Raw genomic sequence first — 16,691 nt, 5'->3', positions numbered from 1 at the left:
AGAGAAGATTCATAATTGTTTTCACACAATGCCTACTGTAACTTATCATTTCCACAATTTATATTGAGCAATATAAGCCATAGAAACTAGAAAACAAGCAAACTATGCATTGAAAATAGAATCTGTCAAAAACAGAACAGCCTGTAATGATCTGGAAAACTACCATACTTCTGCTACTCAAAAAATTCTGAAAAATTAGGAAAACATGGGAAATTTTTATGTCAATCATCTTTAAAAAATTAAATAATTTACCACATTCCAGCAGATTAGATCAATTCTGTTTTTGGAAGCAAAAGTTTCTGTTTTTGCACAGAATCAAGTCAACTATCATCCACACTATCCCAAAGGTTGTACTTGGCACTTTATTGAAACAAAGGCTATAAAACATGATTAATACAGTAGCTTAATCATGTTAACACATAAAAATAGTAGGGGTAAATGTTGGGTTGTCTCCCAACAGGCGCTTTTCTTTAATGCCTTTTAGCTAGGCATGGTGATTTTAATGATGCTCACATACAAGTAAAGAATTGAAACATAATGAGAGCATCATGAAACACATGTCAAGCACATTTAAGTCTAACCCACTTCCTATGAATAGGGATTTTTTGAGCTAATAATTTATGGGAGAAAGAATCAACTAGCATAGGAAGGCAAAACGAGCATAACTTCAAGATTTTCAACACATAGAGGGAAAACTTGATATTTTTGCAATATGTAAAAGCATATGTTCCTCTCTCATAATAATTTTCAGTAGCATCATGAAGAAATTCAACAATATAACCATCACATAAAGCATTCCTTTCATGACACAAAAGCATAGAAAACTTATTACTCTCCACATAAGCAAATTTCTTCTCATCAATAGTAGTGGGAGCAAACTCAACAAAATAACTATCATGAGAGTGAAAATTAAATCATGATGACAAACTTCATGCTTATCATTATTCTTTATAGAATACATGTCATCACCATAATCATCATAGATAGCAACTTTGTTATCATAGTCAATTGAAGCCTCATCCAAAATGGTCGATTCATCACTAAATAAAGTCATGACCTCTCCAAATGCACTTTCATCACTATAATCATCATAAATAGGAGGCATGCAATCATTATAAAAAAATTCACATCAAATCTTGGGGGACTAAAAATATCATCTTCATCAAATCTAGCATCCCCACGCTTATGGCTTTGCATATCATTAGCATCATGGATATTCAAAGAGTTCATACCAACAACATTGCAATCATACTCATCATTGAAAGAGTTTTTGTCAAACATTGTATATAATTCTTCTTCTATGAATTGAACACAATTTTCCTTTCCACCATTTTCATGAAATACATTATAAAGATGAATAATATGATGCGACCTCAATTCCATTTTTTTGTAGTTTTCTTTTATAAACCAAACTAGTGATAAAACAAGAAACTAAAAGATTCAATTGCAAGATCTAAGGATATACCTTCATGCACTCACCTCCCCGGCAACGGCGCCAGAAAAGAGCTTCGTTGACGGGATGTGAGTGCCGCTTACCTAGCCTCCCCGGCAACGGCACCATAAAAGAGCTTGGTGTCTACTGCACAACTTTATTCTTGTAGACACGTGTTGGGCCTTCAAGCGTAGAGTTTTGTAGGACAATAGCAATTTTCCCTCAAGTGGATGACCTTAGGTTTATCAATCTGTGGGAGGTGTAGGATGAAGATGGTCTCTCTCAAACAACCCTGCAATCAAATACAATAAATCTCTTGTGTCCCCAACACACCCAATACAATGGCAAATTGTATAGGTGCACTAGTTCGGCGAATAGATGGTGATAAAAGTGTAATATGGATGGTAGAAATATATTTTTATAATATGAATGAATAAAAACAGCAAGGTAGCAGATAGTAAACAGGCACAAAAACGGTATTGCAATGCTTGAAAATGAGGCCTAGGGTCCATACTTTTGCTAGTGCAATCTCTCAACAATGCTAATATAATTGGATCATATAACCATCCCTCAATGTGCAACGAAGAATCACTCTGAAGTTCCTATCTAGCGGAGAACATAAGAAGAAATCGTTTGTAGGGTACAAAACCACCTCGAAGCTATTCTTTCCAATCGATCTATCCAAGAGTTCGTACTAAAATGACACAAAATAATTTCAGATTCATAATACCCAATCCAACACAAAGAACCTCAAAGAGTGCCCCAAGATTTCTACCGGAGAAACAAAAGACGAGAACGTGCATCAACCCCTATGCATAGATTGCCCCTATGTCACCGCGGGAATCCACGAGTTGAATGCCAAAACACATATCAAGTGAAACGATATGATACCCCATTGTCACCACAGGTATTCATATGCAAGACATATATCAAGTGCTCTCAAATCCATAAAAGTATTCAATCCGATAACAATGAAATCTCAAAGGGAAAAACTCAATTCATCACAACAAGATAGAGAGGGGAAAACACCATATGATCCGACTATATTAACAAAGCTCGCGATACATCAAGATCGTGACATCTCAAGAACACGAGAGAGAGAGAGAGAGATTAAACACATAGCTACTGGTACAAACCCTCAGCCCTGAGGGTGGACTACTCCCTCCTCATCATGGTGGCCGCTGGGATGATGAAGATGGCCACCGATGATGATTCCCCCATCCGGTAGGGCACTGGAGTGACGTCTAGATTGGTTTCTTGTAGCTACAGAGCCTTGCGGCGGCGGAACTTCTGATCTAGGGTTACCCCGAGTTTTTTTTTGGAATATTTGGGAATTTATAGGATAAAGAGGGGGTGCGGGAGGCCACCGAGGTGGGCACAACGCACCTGGGCCCCCAGGCGCATCCTGGTGGGTTGTGCCCCCCTCAGGGCACCCCCCAGGTGCTGCTCTGGCCCATTGGAAGTGTTCTGGTCCATAAAAATTCCTCAAAAAGTTTTGCGGTGTTTGGACTCCGTTTGATATTGATTTCCTGCGATGTAAAAAACAAGCAAAAAACAGCAACTGGCACTGGGCACTGGGTCAATAGGTTAGTCCCAAAAAATGATATAAAGTTGCTATAAAATGATTGTAAAACATTCAATAATGATAATATAACAACATGAATACTTCATAAATTATAGATACTTTGGAGACGTATCAGTCACCCACAAGTACCAATCTATAGTTCCGGTACAAATATTGGACACACGAGATGAACTAGGGTTTGAGAGGAGATGGTGTTGTTGAAGATGTTGATGGAGATTGCCCTCCCCAAGATGGGAGAGTTCTTGGTGATGATGATGACGATGATTTCCCCCTCCAGGAGGGAAGTTCCCACAGCGGAATCGCTGCGCCGGAGGGCAATAGTGCTCCTTCCCAAGTTCCGCCTCAAGACGGCGGCACTTCATCCCGAAAGTCCTCTCCTTATTTTTTTTTCTATGTCAAAATGACTTATATGCCAGAAGAGGGGCACTGGAGGTGGGCCGAGGAGGGCACAACCCACCAGGGCGCGCCTGGGCTTCCCGGCGCGCCTAGGTGGGTTGTGCCCACCTGGTGGGCCCCCTATGGTACTTATTTGCTCCATTATTTCTTATATATTCCATAAAAAATCTCTATAAAGTTTCAGCTCATTTGGAGTTGTGCAGAATAGGTAGCCTGACGTAGCCTTTTCAGGTCCAAATTTCCAGCTGCCGATATTCTCCCTCCTTGTGTGAACCTTGCATATTATGATAGAAAAGGCATTAGAATTACTCCAAAAAGCATTATTATAAATAAAAACATTATAAATAATAGTAGGTAAACATGATGCAAAATGGACGTATCACCGACAAGCAAGCAACCACCCACCGTGGAGAGAATAGTGAGAGAGTGAGCCACCAAAAAGGGAGTGAGAGCCACAAGCCCCAAATGAGTGCCACCACGATGAGAGACAAGAAAAAAGTTAGTGCTATTTGCTACCAAAAGTGAGATGAGAGAAGTGTGTGAGAACCCATCAGGTGTTGTGCACTATGTCCTATTGTGCAAAGATGAAGTGGCAAGGACTAACACCTCTCACAATCTACCTTTAGTGTTGTCTTCTCTATTGCAGGAATTCAAGGAAATTTTTCCCGATGAGCTACCTCCGGGACTACCTCCTCTTCGCGGCATCGAACACCAAATCGACCTCATCCTTGGTGTACCTTTACCGAACAAGGCACCCTACCGCATCAACCCCAAAGAAACCAAGGAAATACAACGATAAGTGCAACAACTCATTGACAATGGGCATGTACGTGAAAGCTTAAGTCCTTGTGCCATTTCGGTTATTCTTGTGCCTAAGAAAGATGGTAGTTTTTGCATGTGTTCCGATTGCCATCCCATTAATGCTATCACCGTTCGTTATCGCTATCCCATTCCACGCCTTGATGATATGCTAGATGATCTTAGCGGAGCCACCATTTTCTCTAAGATTGATCTTAAGAGTGGCTATTACCAAATTCGCATCCAAGAGGTGATGAATGTAAGACCGCTTTCAAAACCAAATTTGGCTTGTATGAATGGTTGGTCATGCCTATGGGTTTATCCGAAGCACCCGGCACTTTTATGCGTGTGATGCATTATGTCCTTCACCCTTACATTGGCGTATTTGTTGTGGTCTACTTTGACGACATCCTCGTGTTTAGCATGTCTCTAGAAGTTCATGTCACCCATCTTAGAACCATTTTGCACACTCTAAGAAAAGAGCGCCTTTATGCTAATATGGACAAATGCCTTTTTGGTGTTGATAAGCTTATTTTCTTGGGTTTCGTTGTGTCTTCTAAGGGTGTTCATGTAGATGAAGCTAAAATTGGTGCTATTAAACCTTGTCCACAACCAACCAACTTGCAACAAGTGTGTAGTTTCCTTGGCTTAGCCGGTTTCTATCGTAGATTCGTTAAGGACTTTAGCACTATTGCATCTCCTTTGCATGCCTTGAGTAAAAAGAACGCACCATTTGTTTGGGGACCATCCGAAGATACCGCATTTCATGAGCTTAAGAATTTGCTTACACATGCTCCTTTGCTTGCCTTGCCCAATTTTAGCAAAACCTTTGAAGTTCATTGCGATGCTAGTGGCAACGATATAGGAGGTGTGTTAATGCAAGAGAAGTTCCCCATAGCTTACTTTAGTGAGAAACCTTCATGAGCGACTTAACTGCCCCATAACTTATCTACCCCATTTACGACAAAGAGCTATATGCTTTAGTGAGAGTCTTGCATGTGTGGGAACATTATCTTCGCCCTCATGAATTTGTCATCCATATGGACCATGAAATGCTTAAATACCTCAAGGGTCAAACTAAACTGAATAAGCGACATGCCAAATGGAGTGAGTTTATTGAATCCTATCCTTATGTTATCAAGTACATCAAAGGTATGGAAAATGTTGTGGCGGATGCTTTATCCTGCAAATGCATGCTTGTAACTAAACTTGAATTGCATGTCATTGGCTTTGAGCACATAAAAGGCTTGTATGTGCATGATCCTACTTTTGCTTTTCCATATGCCAAATGTTTGACGCATACATCTTGGGAACGCTTTTACATCAAGGATGATTATCTTATGAGAGTTAACAAACTATGCATCCCCGAGTCTTCTCTTCGTTTGTTACTTTTGCAAGAGGCTGATGGAGGACTTATGGGTCATTTTGGACGCGACAAGACATTTGCCACGCTCTCTAAGAACTACTTTTGGCCCAAGATGTTCCGTGACGTCTCACGCTTCACAAACCGATGCTCTACATGTCGCAAAGCTAAGTCTAAAGCTCAATCCCATGCTCTTTATATGCCACTTCCTATTCTGTATCACCCATGGGAAGATATTAGTATGGACTATGTGCCTGGTTTACCTAGAACTCGAAATGGCAAAGATTCATTGTTTGTTGTCGTGGACCGTTTCTCTAAGATGGCACATTTTATTCCATGCAATAAGATAGACGATGCTTCACATGTTGCCAATCTCTTTTGTAGAGAAATCTTGCGTCTACATGGAGTGCCAAAGTCGATTGTCTCGGACCGCGACATCAAGTTCCTAAGTTACTTTTGGAAGACCCTATGTGCCAAGCTCGAAATTAAGCTCTTGTTCTCTTCGGCATACCATCCACAAACTGACGGCAAACGGAGGTCACGAACCGGACGATATCTACTCTCCTCCACGTGTTGATCAATAAGAACATCAAGGAGTGGGAGGAGTGCTTACTCATCGCCGAGTACGCCTAAAGTCGCGCAAGACATTCGACTACCGGCAAGTCACCCTTCGAGGTCGTCTACGGATTCAACCCGTTGTCCCCATTGGACATCCTACCTCTACCACCACAAGAGCGCATCAACATGGACGCGGGCGCATGAGGGAGATATCTCAAGAAGGTGCATGAAGATAAAAGGCACACCATCGAGCGCCATGTACAACGCCTCGCGACCAAGCTCAACATCAACAAGCAACCCATGATATTCAACATTGGAGATCTTGTGTGGATACACCGTTGCAAGTCCCGCTTCCCCAACAAACGCAAGTACAAACTTCTACCTCGAGCCGACGGACCCTTCAAGGTGCTAGCATGCTACAACAACAATGCATACAAGATCGACCTACCGTGCGACAAGTACAATATGAGCGATGTCTTCAATGTCAAGGATCTCTCTCCCTACCATGGCGATGAGGCTTTCGACCCAAGGTCAGACCTTTCCCCGGGGGGGGGGAGGGGGATGATGCGGAGCATCCTACGGTCATCCCCATGGATCTACCTACATCTCCTACAACACCATGTGAACCAATGACTAGAAATCGAGCGAGGGCTATTGAAACTAAGGTGTACTCGTTCCTCTCCGAACTTACCCTTTCTTCATATGAAGCATGGCTACTACCTCAAGCGGAAACCCTATGTGTGATCAGGTACCTAGAGGATAGCCACGGAGCAACTACACCCAATGACCAAGATGGCGAGGACACCAAGTACGAGGACCAAGAGAAGAAGCTGCCAGACGTCTACAGCCTCCGGACAACCGAACCACATCGGACGTCCGACGACTGGAGCACCAACCAACCAGCCCAAGCCCTAGCCAGCGAGTCCTACAACAGCCAGACGTCCGACAACCCCCAGCGCCCAGACGATCGAGCCCCTCCGGACATCCGGTGCCACCCAACAGAACGAAAATTAACAGAAGTGCGAGCCCTCTGGACGACCGAGCCCCGGACGACCGAGCCCTTCGAACATCTGATGGTGCCTGACCAGCGCAGAATCACCGGACGACCGGTGCCCTCCATACGACCGGACCCTTGCGAGCCTCCGGACGTCTGGAACCCGTCGGACGTCCGACACCTGTGTGCACACAATGACTAGGGCCGAGGCCCATGTACCCCATTCGTCCCTCTAGACTATATATACTCCTCATCCTCCCTCTTTCTAGGGTTAGCATTGGTTTAGCTCATACTACAGATAGAGCATTGCTCATCCACTTGATACTACTCCGTTTGGAGACTGAGGCCTCCTAGGAGAAGATCCCCCAAGTGGATTCAAGACCCTCTTGTGGGAAGATCCCCTAGTGGATTCAAGACCTCCTTCTAGGAGAAGAGTTTGCTACCATTTGTATCCCTCTTTGTTGGATTTGAATCATGTATCCCTCTTTGTGTTCATGGATCTAGCACATCTCGTTGATTTGAGTGATTCCTTTTGTTTCCCTTCGTGATTTCCCTCGTGTGTTCGTCGTGTTCTTCGGGATTCCCCCTCCAAATCGTAAAAGATTGGCCCCTAGGGTTCCACCCTACATCACGTGGTATGTGGCAGGAGGGAGCACCAAAAGCAGTTATGCGTTAGAATATTAAGTTTCAGCCTTGTAACTTAACACAACACTTTTAGCTGCTGCCATCTTTTTTTTCCATTGTAAGATACTATATGCCAATATTAAGTTTTAGTGTGTCAGTGACTTAACATAAAAAAATTACATACACGAAAATATTGAAATAAATTTTCATTTAAATTGGAAGAATTCTACATCACAATTGTTGTAACATTTCTAATTGTGAAGTTGACCCATAAATAAATCAAAATGATTAATTAATTAAATTTTCATTAATTGTAACTAACAAGTTTAGCATCATAATGTTAACTTTGAGCATTTGTAACTTAATGCAACAATTTTTACACACATAAAGTAACTGTGATGATTTTTATTTGTATCTTAAGATTCTAGATCATAATATCTCATACTAAACAGACTTAATATGTGCGACAACAGAGATATTCGTAGGAAACAAACAAGTACAAAAACACATACTCCCTCCGTCTGGTGAAGAGTGTATGTTTGGCTTTAAAATTTGTCCACAAAAGAGTGTATTTTTATCTTTCCAATGTATTTTAAAATAAAAAATACGCCTCTCTCATCACACGGTAATCAAGACCAATAACATTCTACACTTGGCCTTCTTAATTTTTACATGCACTTAGCTCATTGGAGGTTGGGTAATTAAAGAGTAGAGAGATAGTGACTTGCACCTTTCCAATGCATTATTTACTTCACTTCATAATCTGTCTTGAAATTTCTATATATACACTTTTCATCGGACGGAGGGAGTAGCTAGCACATAAACATGAGTGCTAAATTCAAAAAGTGTTAGAGAGATTAACGGGTCTAGAACAGGAAACATGTATCAAGACCAAATATACAAGAAGAACTAACCTTTCTAGTAAACTCCTTGGATGTAACTCTGCTCCTCTTTGTTGATATTGTTGATATGCTCCAATCGCTTGGAAAAAACCGTTGTCTTCCATTTCTTCTATAGAAATGTTGGTCGAAGATGATAGTTCTTGCATGAGAACAATGGTATCTTTTGTCGTGAGAAACCACACATTAGAAGGGACCTTCCGTCCCCCACCTCTCGCCCCCGTGTCGCCCCCCAGGGGAGGCTCGGGTGGAAACCCTAGACATCGCCGCCGCCGCCCCCTCTCCCTCACCCCCTCGCCGCCGTCGGCGCATGTCGGCGGGCAAAGCCCGTGGGCGGCTGGCGGTGGCAGGATCTGGCGCTCGTGCTGGTCGGGCATGCCCCTCGCGCTGGTTGGGCTGCGAGATCTAGAGCTGGAGTAACGGCGCACGTCGGAGCCTCGCAGTGGGGTGGAGGAGCGCGGCTGGGGCTCGCGGGAGTAGCTGGTTGCGGCGCGGTGGCCCCTCCTGGAGGCGACAACACATGACTAGGCGGGTCAAGGCGGCTGCGGCGCGGTTAGGGCATGGTGGCGTGGTGGTGCTCGGCCAAGAGCGGCTGCGCTTGTGGCGGCCGAGCACGCGCAGTCTTTATGCCTCCGTCATGGTGCCCTCGTGGTCGTGGGCGTTGGAGGCGGTGGAGTGGGCCGGATGGGTCCAATCTGGGTTGTAGGGACGTGACATAGCCGTCTGCCGAGAGTTGGCCTGACGGTTTGGTGTGCGGTCCGGGGACCCTTGGTCGGGCATGAAGAGAGCTCGGCGAGTTCTCTGCCGTGGAGGTGTTGGTGGTATGGCTGTGTGCTCCTGGCTGTGTGGGTCTTGGAGGGACCACGACTTCTCGGCTATGATGGTGAGGTGGTGCGGCGGCGGTGGACTGGCCAACTTGGATGTTGTGGCCCCAATTTGGAGGGCAGGGATGGAGGTGCAGGGCGATCCGGAAGAAATTCCTGCCCGTGAGGCGGCGACGGCGTCCGTGGGCGTCGTTCCCCTCCTTGGAGGCTCCGCCAAGGTGTGTCGGCATCTCCATCTCTCGCGCTTGTGATTGGTAGCGGTCTCCGGGCGAAAGCCTAGGTTCGGGTTGAATCGGCGTGATGGCGGCGTCCTCTACGTCGTTACTCTGTTGGGAGCATCGCGTTTGAAGACACAGTCTCGAGGTTCCATGTTGAGCTATTTCGGTGCTCGTCGTTGTCTAAGACGATCTTCAGTGGCGCAATGTACGTCATCGCCGGTGAATCCAAGACGGTGTCTTTTGTGAACTGATCAAGTTCTGCCATCTACTTGCCACTTTCTTTTAGGCATTGAAGGGTGGATGGTGCGTCGACGAGGGAAGTTCACCGGGAGTTGGTGTTGTCTTCGGAGGTGTCGGGCGATGGTCGAGACGCGGCGATGTTGCTCTGTTTTGGACAAGCACCTTTTGCTTTGTAGTTTGTGTTGTCGATGGTCGCTATCTTCGGACTAGCCTGGTGTGGTGTCTAAACTACGCTTGTTGCTCGCAACAAGTTATATTCTTTTTGTATTTTAAATTTTGCCTTCTATAAAAATATGATACGCATTCGCGTACTCTCGAAAATAATAATAATATACAACAAGTAACAAGAACAACACAAACAATCGGCAGAATGAATCGTTTTTGCTCATCCTTACTATTTGTATAGGTTAGATTCTGTAATCTAGTCCCCTCAAAAAAAATCTGTAATCCACTATTTAGACGGCACACCGCACACGAAGAGGTACCCGACCTTACTCCTACAAGTATACCATCTCGATCTACAAGTGCACTACGCACATTAACAACACAACATTATATTCACAAATCAATTTGCGAATATTGAAACCCTAATTTTTTTTAGGAATATTGACGCAGATGGACGACTCGCGACACACGAACTTCACCCCTCCTGCTTGCCAGAAATCGTCTTCCAGACCCTGTTCAAGAATTCATCCGATTAACCAGTTAACTTGCCGATTAATCCCTACTCATAGGGTCCCCGAGTAGCCGATTACCCGATAAATCGTCCGATTAATTGATTAAATGGTCGATTAACTTGCCGATTAGCCTATTAATCTCCTACTCACCAGCCCACCAAGCAACTACCAGTTAACGATTTTCTTAACAATGCTTCCAGAGCACGACCCATGGGCACGCGAAAGGCTGGAACAACATGAATGCAAAAAAAAGAGAGAGAGGCTGGAACAACATCAACCACGCAACGCTCCTTCCACGTGGCCCACGAGCAGCGAGACACCAATTCTACAATCTACACCCAGGCAAGGGCACCGGTGCCCCTCCTGACCGGGCAACCACGGGGTACACGGCTCCTACATCCAGAGGGGCAAAACCGTCCAGTAAAAAACATTCCGCCCCACCCCGTACGTCTTCTTCTTCCCCAATCTCCAACGCCCTCCTCCTCAGATCAGATCGTGGAAGCCCAGGCCAAATCCCAAAGCGACAACAGAAAAGCTCGAGCTCTTGCTTGGGTGGTCGAGCGAGCAGACCCCGATCCCAGCAGTAGCACCAGGAGGAGGAAGATGTCGTCGGTGTTCAGCGGCGATGAGACCGCCCCCTTCTTCGGCTTTCTCGGCGCCGCCGCGGCTCTCGTCTTCTCATGTACGCCCTCTCCCATCTCTCTCAAACTTGCCAGCCTCTTGTGTAGCTTACATATGTTTGGGGGAATATGGTTGGAGCTCTGATCCGCCCGGATCGGCGGAGCGTTGTCCCTTCTAGCGCGCTGGTCCTTCGATTCCGTAGATTCGATTCGTTTAGCAGCCGAGACGAAGCGCGCGCTTTGGTCTGGGTTTGTCCCTGCGATCGTTGACGAGATCTTTCCGTGTCCCATGCTTGCAGGTATGGGGGCGGCCTACGGGACGGCCAAGAGCGGCGTCGGCGTGGCGTCCATGGGAGTCATGCGCCCGGAGCTCGTCATGAAGTCCATCGTGCCCGTTGTCATGGCTGGAGTGCTCGGTATCTACGGGCTTATTATCGCTGTCATCATCAGTACCGGGATCAACCCCAAGGCCAAGCCCTACTACCTCTTCGACGGCTACGCCCACCTCTCCTCCGGGCTCGCCTGTGGCCTTGCCGGACTTGCTGCTGGCATGGCCATCGGCATTGTTGGTGATGCTGGAGTCAGGTAAGCTCAATTTATCATCTCTTACTGTGTTATGCGCACTGATTTTGCTGGTATGTTGGTTTGTTTATGACTAATTTGCATTGTTAATGCACATGCCTCACGCCTGTGCCTACATAGTACTCCCTCCGTTCCTAAATACAAGTCTTTGTTGTAGACCACATACGTATGTATATAGATGCATTTTAGAGTATGATTCACTCATTTTGCTCCGTATGTAGTCCATAGTGAAATCTCTCCAAAGACTTATATTTAGGAACGGAGGGAGTAGTAGGGCGCACGTGTTGCCTTTGAAGGGATGCATTTAGGTGGATGGTTCTGACCCAATATGTCATAGGCCGGATTCTGTTTGAGATTCGAATCTCTGTAGGCTCGCTGTTCAAGTTTCATTTATTTAGTTGTCTCGTATACTCCAATATATAGCCTTAACAGAAGTAAATTTCAGTTACAGCATGGATCATTCTCTACACAAATCCACTTAGGTTGTTTATGACTAGACTAACAATTCATCAATAAGCTGAAATCTGAGGATGAACATATACGAGCTCTTATTAGTACTACACTCTAGGCATGATATGCTTGTTGTACCAATTATCTTAGGAAACAATCTTGAGTTTTAGAAAAATGACGCTGGCTATTTCTTCCCTCACCTACGTACTATAGATGATGAGCCTTTGTTATGTCAATTACTTCTTTCACCATGAATTTTGTGTAGGTCGGTCTATTATTGGTGGATTTACTTTATATATGCTGCTCACCAGGCAAAAACATTTTTCAGTGGAACCGCCTTTGTGGATTTATGATACTCTCTGAACTGTATACTTTGTATTTGTTCTGGTCTTTGTAGTTTATTAGTGTGATGTCCTATATGTTTAGTTACTAGTATGATTCTCTCTGCTTGTTAAGTTTTGGCAATATGTATGCGTACTGCTATCTGTAAATGAAACTCCCAAACTTGGAACTAAGCTACGCTGATTCTAATTCCTTGTTAAGGGTTTAGTATTTGTCAATGTTATTAGTTAGCTCTTCCCTTTCTACAGGTTTGTTGCTCCCTGGGTAAGACCTGATAATTGCTAAGTACAAAGATTATGTAATTTAATTCTTTTTCCTTGTATATACTGTTGATTTGACATGCGTGCCTTACCATCGGAGGGTCAATTGGAACTTGCCTAAATTGTACCCCGTTCTGATCAAACGTCATTGTCTGCAGGGCAAATGCTCAGCAGCCCAAGCTGTTTGTCGGCATGATCCTCATCCTCATCTTCGCAGAGGCGCTCGCTCTCTACGGTCTCATTGTCGGCATCATCCTGTCATCCCGAGCTGGCCAGTCTCGTGCCGATTAGCCAATTAGGCATGTTCCACACACGCGGCCCTGTGTGCCCTCTTGTTTTATATTATTCAGACAGCAAACTGAGCTCTAGAGGTTATCATGTCTAGTTTTCATTCTTCTGTTTGGTGGAGAAAAAAACATCTGTAGCCAAGGGAGTTTTGCCCTTGATGTACCATTCTTTTCCCGTCAAGATGCTGGGAGGGGGTTGATGCTTATGTATGCACAGTTATTTACCTTTTGGGTCTGGCTGGACGGTGTAATCTGGTGAATAAGCGAGAACTTGCAATGCAATTGAGTTTTGTCCATTCATCCCCCAATATCCTTTCTTGTGTCGCAAAGGAGAAGTACACATGGTTTGAAACTACTCCCTCCGTTCCTAAATACTAAATACTTGTCTTTCTAGGCATTTCAACAAGTGACTACATACGGAGCAAAATGAGTGAATTTATACTCTAAAATATATTTACATACATCCGTATGTAGTAGTTATTTGAAATGCCTAGAAAAACAAATATTTAGGAACGGAGGGAGTAGAATGGGACCCTTTGGTTTAAAAGGGTCATTAAAAATAGTTTGATTTGTAGGATTAAATTCCTTTGTTTTTCTATTGATGCCACCAAAGTACTGCAGGATTCTATTGGGAATTGCATTGCAGTACTATGTCTTGCTATCCCTACGAATTTAAAATCCTCTGAATCACAGTTGTCGCTTAATACTTATATTGAGGCCTCATTTGATTAATAGGGCAGTAATATCATAGAAATAGGAAACTTGTAAAAATAAGATGCCATGCATCTCAAATCCAAAGAATAGAAAATGATATGTCCTTGCTAATGTTTATTTTTCTATGAAATGTGGAGATACAGAATTCCTTCATAAGAATAGGATTTGTATTCCTACAAACTAGAGAACAGTAAATGCGGAAATTCGCAGGCGTGGACGAGCTCGTGTGCTCACTGTATAGTTGGGCGTCGACTCGCGTCGGGATACGGAATGGACGTGGTATTTCAGCGACTTATTTAATGTGAGATGAGGATGGGAAGTGCCGACGTTTGTAGCGGAGGTGTAGACGGGGCGTAACGCCGGCTGGTGGATGAAAACGGCTCAGGTCGGCCCACCACGGCGGCTCTGTCTAGCCCACTTGATCCCCAAATCGAAGGAAGAAACCCTAGCCGCACAATTGCTCAATCGATCCCCAAATCGGAGTAAGGAATATCAGCTGCAGAACATGACAAACACGAATGAAGGTGCTGATCCGGCGGCCCTGCCAATCGTGCCTTGCCTGGACTGCGGACCTACCTAGCCCGTCGCGGGCAGAACGCCGGCGAGCGATTCTACAAGTGCCAAAATCACAATGTAAGTGTCCAGTTTTTGCAGCGTTTTCTTCCGATCTGTTTAATGTTGGGGATCGTAGCAGAAATTCAAATTTTTGTACGCATCACCAAGATCAATCTATGTAGTAATCTAGCAACGAGGGAAAAGAGAGTGCATCTACATACCCTTGTAGATCGCTAAGCGGAAGCGTTCAAGTGAACGGGGTTGATGGAGTCGTACTCGTCGTGATCCAAATCATCGATGATCCTAGTGCCGAACGGACGGCACCTCCGCGTTCAACACACATGCAGCCCGGTGACGTCTCCCACGCCTTGATCCAGCAAGGGGAGAAGGAGAGGTTGGGGAAGACTCCGTCCAGCAGCAGCACGACAGCGTGGTGGTGAAGGAGGAGCGTGGCAATCCTGCAGGGCTTCGCCAAGCACCGCGGGAGAGGAGGAGGACTTGGGAGAGGGGGAGGGCTGCGCCAGAACTTCGGTGTTGGGCTGCCCCTTTACCTCCACTATATATAGGGGGAGAGGGAGGGCTGCGCCCCCACCTAGGGTTTCCACCCTAGGGGTGGCGGCAGCCCCAATCCCCATCTGGGGTGGCGGCCAAGTGGGGGGAAGAGGGAGGCGCACCAGGCATGGGCCTTAGGGCCCATCTGTCCTTAGGGTTTGCCCCCTCTTCTCCCTAGGCGCATGGGCCTTGGTGGGGAGGCGCCCCAGCCCACCTAGGGGCTGGTCCCTTCTCACACTTGGCCCATGTATGCCTCCGGGGCCCGTGGCCCCTCCCGGTGGACCCCTGGACCCCTCCGGTGGTCCCGGTACACTACCGGTGATGCCCGGAACACTTCCGGTGGCCAAAACCATAATTCCTATATATAAATCTTTACCTCCGGACCATTCCGGAACTCCTCGTGACGTCCGGGATCTCATCCGGGACTCCGAACAACATTCGGTAATCACGTACATCTATTCCCTATAACCCTAGCGTCACCGAACCTTAAGTGTAGACCCTACGGGTTCGGGAACCATGTAGACATGACCGAGACAACTCTCCGGCCAATAACCAACAGCGGGATCTGGATACCCATGTTAGCTCCCACATGTTCCACGATGATCTCATCGGATGAACCACGATGTTGAGGATTCAATCAATCCCGTATTCAATTCCCTGTGTCTAGCGGTATTGCACTTGCCCGAGATTCGATCGTCGGTATCTCGATACCTTGTTCAATCTCGTTACCGGCAAATCTCTTTACTCATTCCGTAACACATCATCCCGTGATCAACTCCTTGGTCACATTGCGCATATGATGATGTCCTACCGAGTGGGCCTAGAGATACCTCTCCGTCACACGGAGTGACAAATCCCAGTCTCGATTCGTGCCAACCCAACAGACACTTTCGGAGATACCCGTAGTGTACCTTTATAGCCACCCAGTTATGTTGTGACGTTTGGTACACCCAAAGCATTCCTACGGTATCCGGGAGTTGCACAATCTCATGGTCTAAGGAAATGATACTTGACATTAGAAAAGCTTTAGCATACGAACTACACGATCTTTGTGCTAGGCTTAGGATTGGGTCTGATTGGGTCTTGTCCATCACATGATTCTCCTAATGATGTGATTCCATTATCAACGACATCCAATGTCCATGGTCAGGAAACCGTAACCATCAATTGATCAACGAGCTAGTCAACTAGAGGCTTACTAGGGACATGGTGTTGCCTATGTATCCACACATGTATTTGAGTTTCCTATCAATACAATTATAGCATGGATAATAAACGATTATCATGAACAAGGAAATAACCAATTTATTATTGCCTCTAGGGCATATTTCCAACAGTCTCCCACTTGCACTAGAGTCAATAATCTAGTTCACATCGCCATGTGATTAACATTCACAGGTCACATCGCCATGTGACCGACATCCAAAGAGTTTACTAGAGTTCAATAATCTAGTTCACATCACTATGTGATTAACACTCAATGAGTTCTGGGTTTGATCATGTTATTTGTGAGAGAGGTTGTAGTCTACGGGTTCTACGGGTCTGCAACATTCAGATCCGTATGTGTGTCATCTTGTGGATGCAGCTACTACGCTATATTTGGAGCCATTTCAAATAACTGTTCTACTATACGAATCCGGTATCTCTACTCAGAGCTATCCAGATAGGTGTTAAGCTTGCATCGATGTAACTCTTTACGTCGAACTCTTTATCACCTCCAT

General features: G+C 45.4%; 1 protein-coding gene across 1 annotated transcript; it reads left to right on the top strand.

Moving 5' to 3' along the window:
- The first annotated feature begins 10,989 nt into the window (after positions 1-10,989).
- LOC125508344 (V-type proton ATPase 16 kDa proteolipid subunit-like) lies at positions 10,990-13,445 on the top strand. The gene is made up of 3 exons (XM_048673044.1): positions 10,990-11,290; positions 11,528-11,813; positions 13,021-13,445. The coding sequence occupies exons 1-3, from the start codon at positions 11,212-11,214 to the stop codon at positions 13,151-13,153; spliced, it is 498 nt and encodes a 165-aa protein (XP_048529001.1). The 5' UTR covers positions 10,990-11,211; the 3' UTR covers positions 13,154-13,445.
- Positions 13,446-16,691: the final 3,246 nt, after the last annotated feature.

The sequence above is a fragment of the Triticum urartu genome, chromosome 5 (assembly GCF_003073215.2).
Source record: "Triticum urartu cultivar G1812 chromosome 5, Tu2.1, whole genome shotgun sequence".
Lineage (NCBI taxonomy): Eukaryota > Viridiplantae > Streptophyta > Magnoliopsida > Poales > Poaceae > Triticum > Triticum urartu.
Note: the sequence above shows the minus strand (reverse complement) of the source record. Positions and strands in the feature narration are given on the sequence as shown.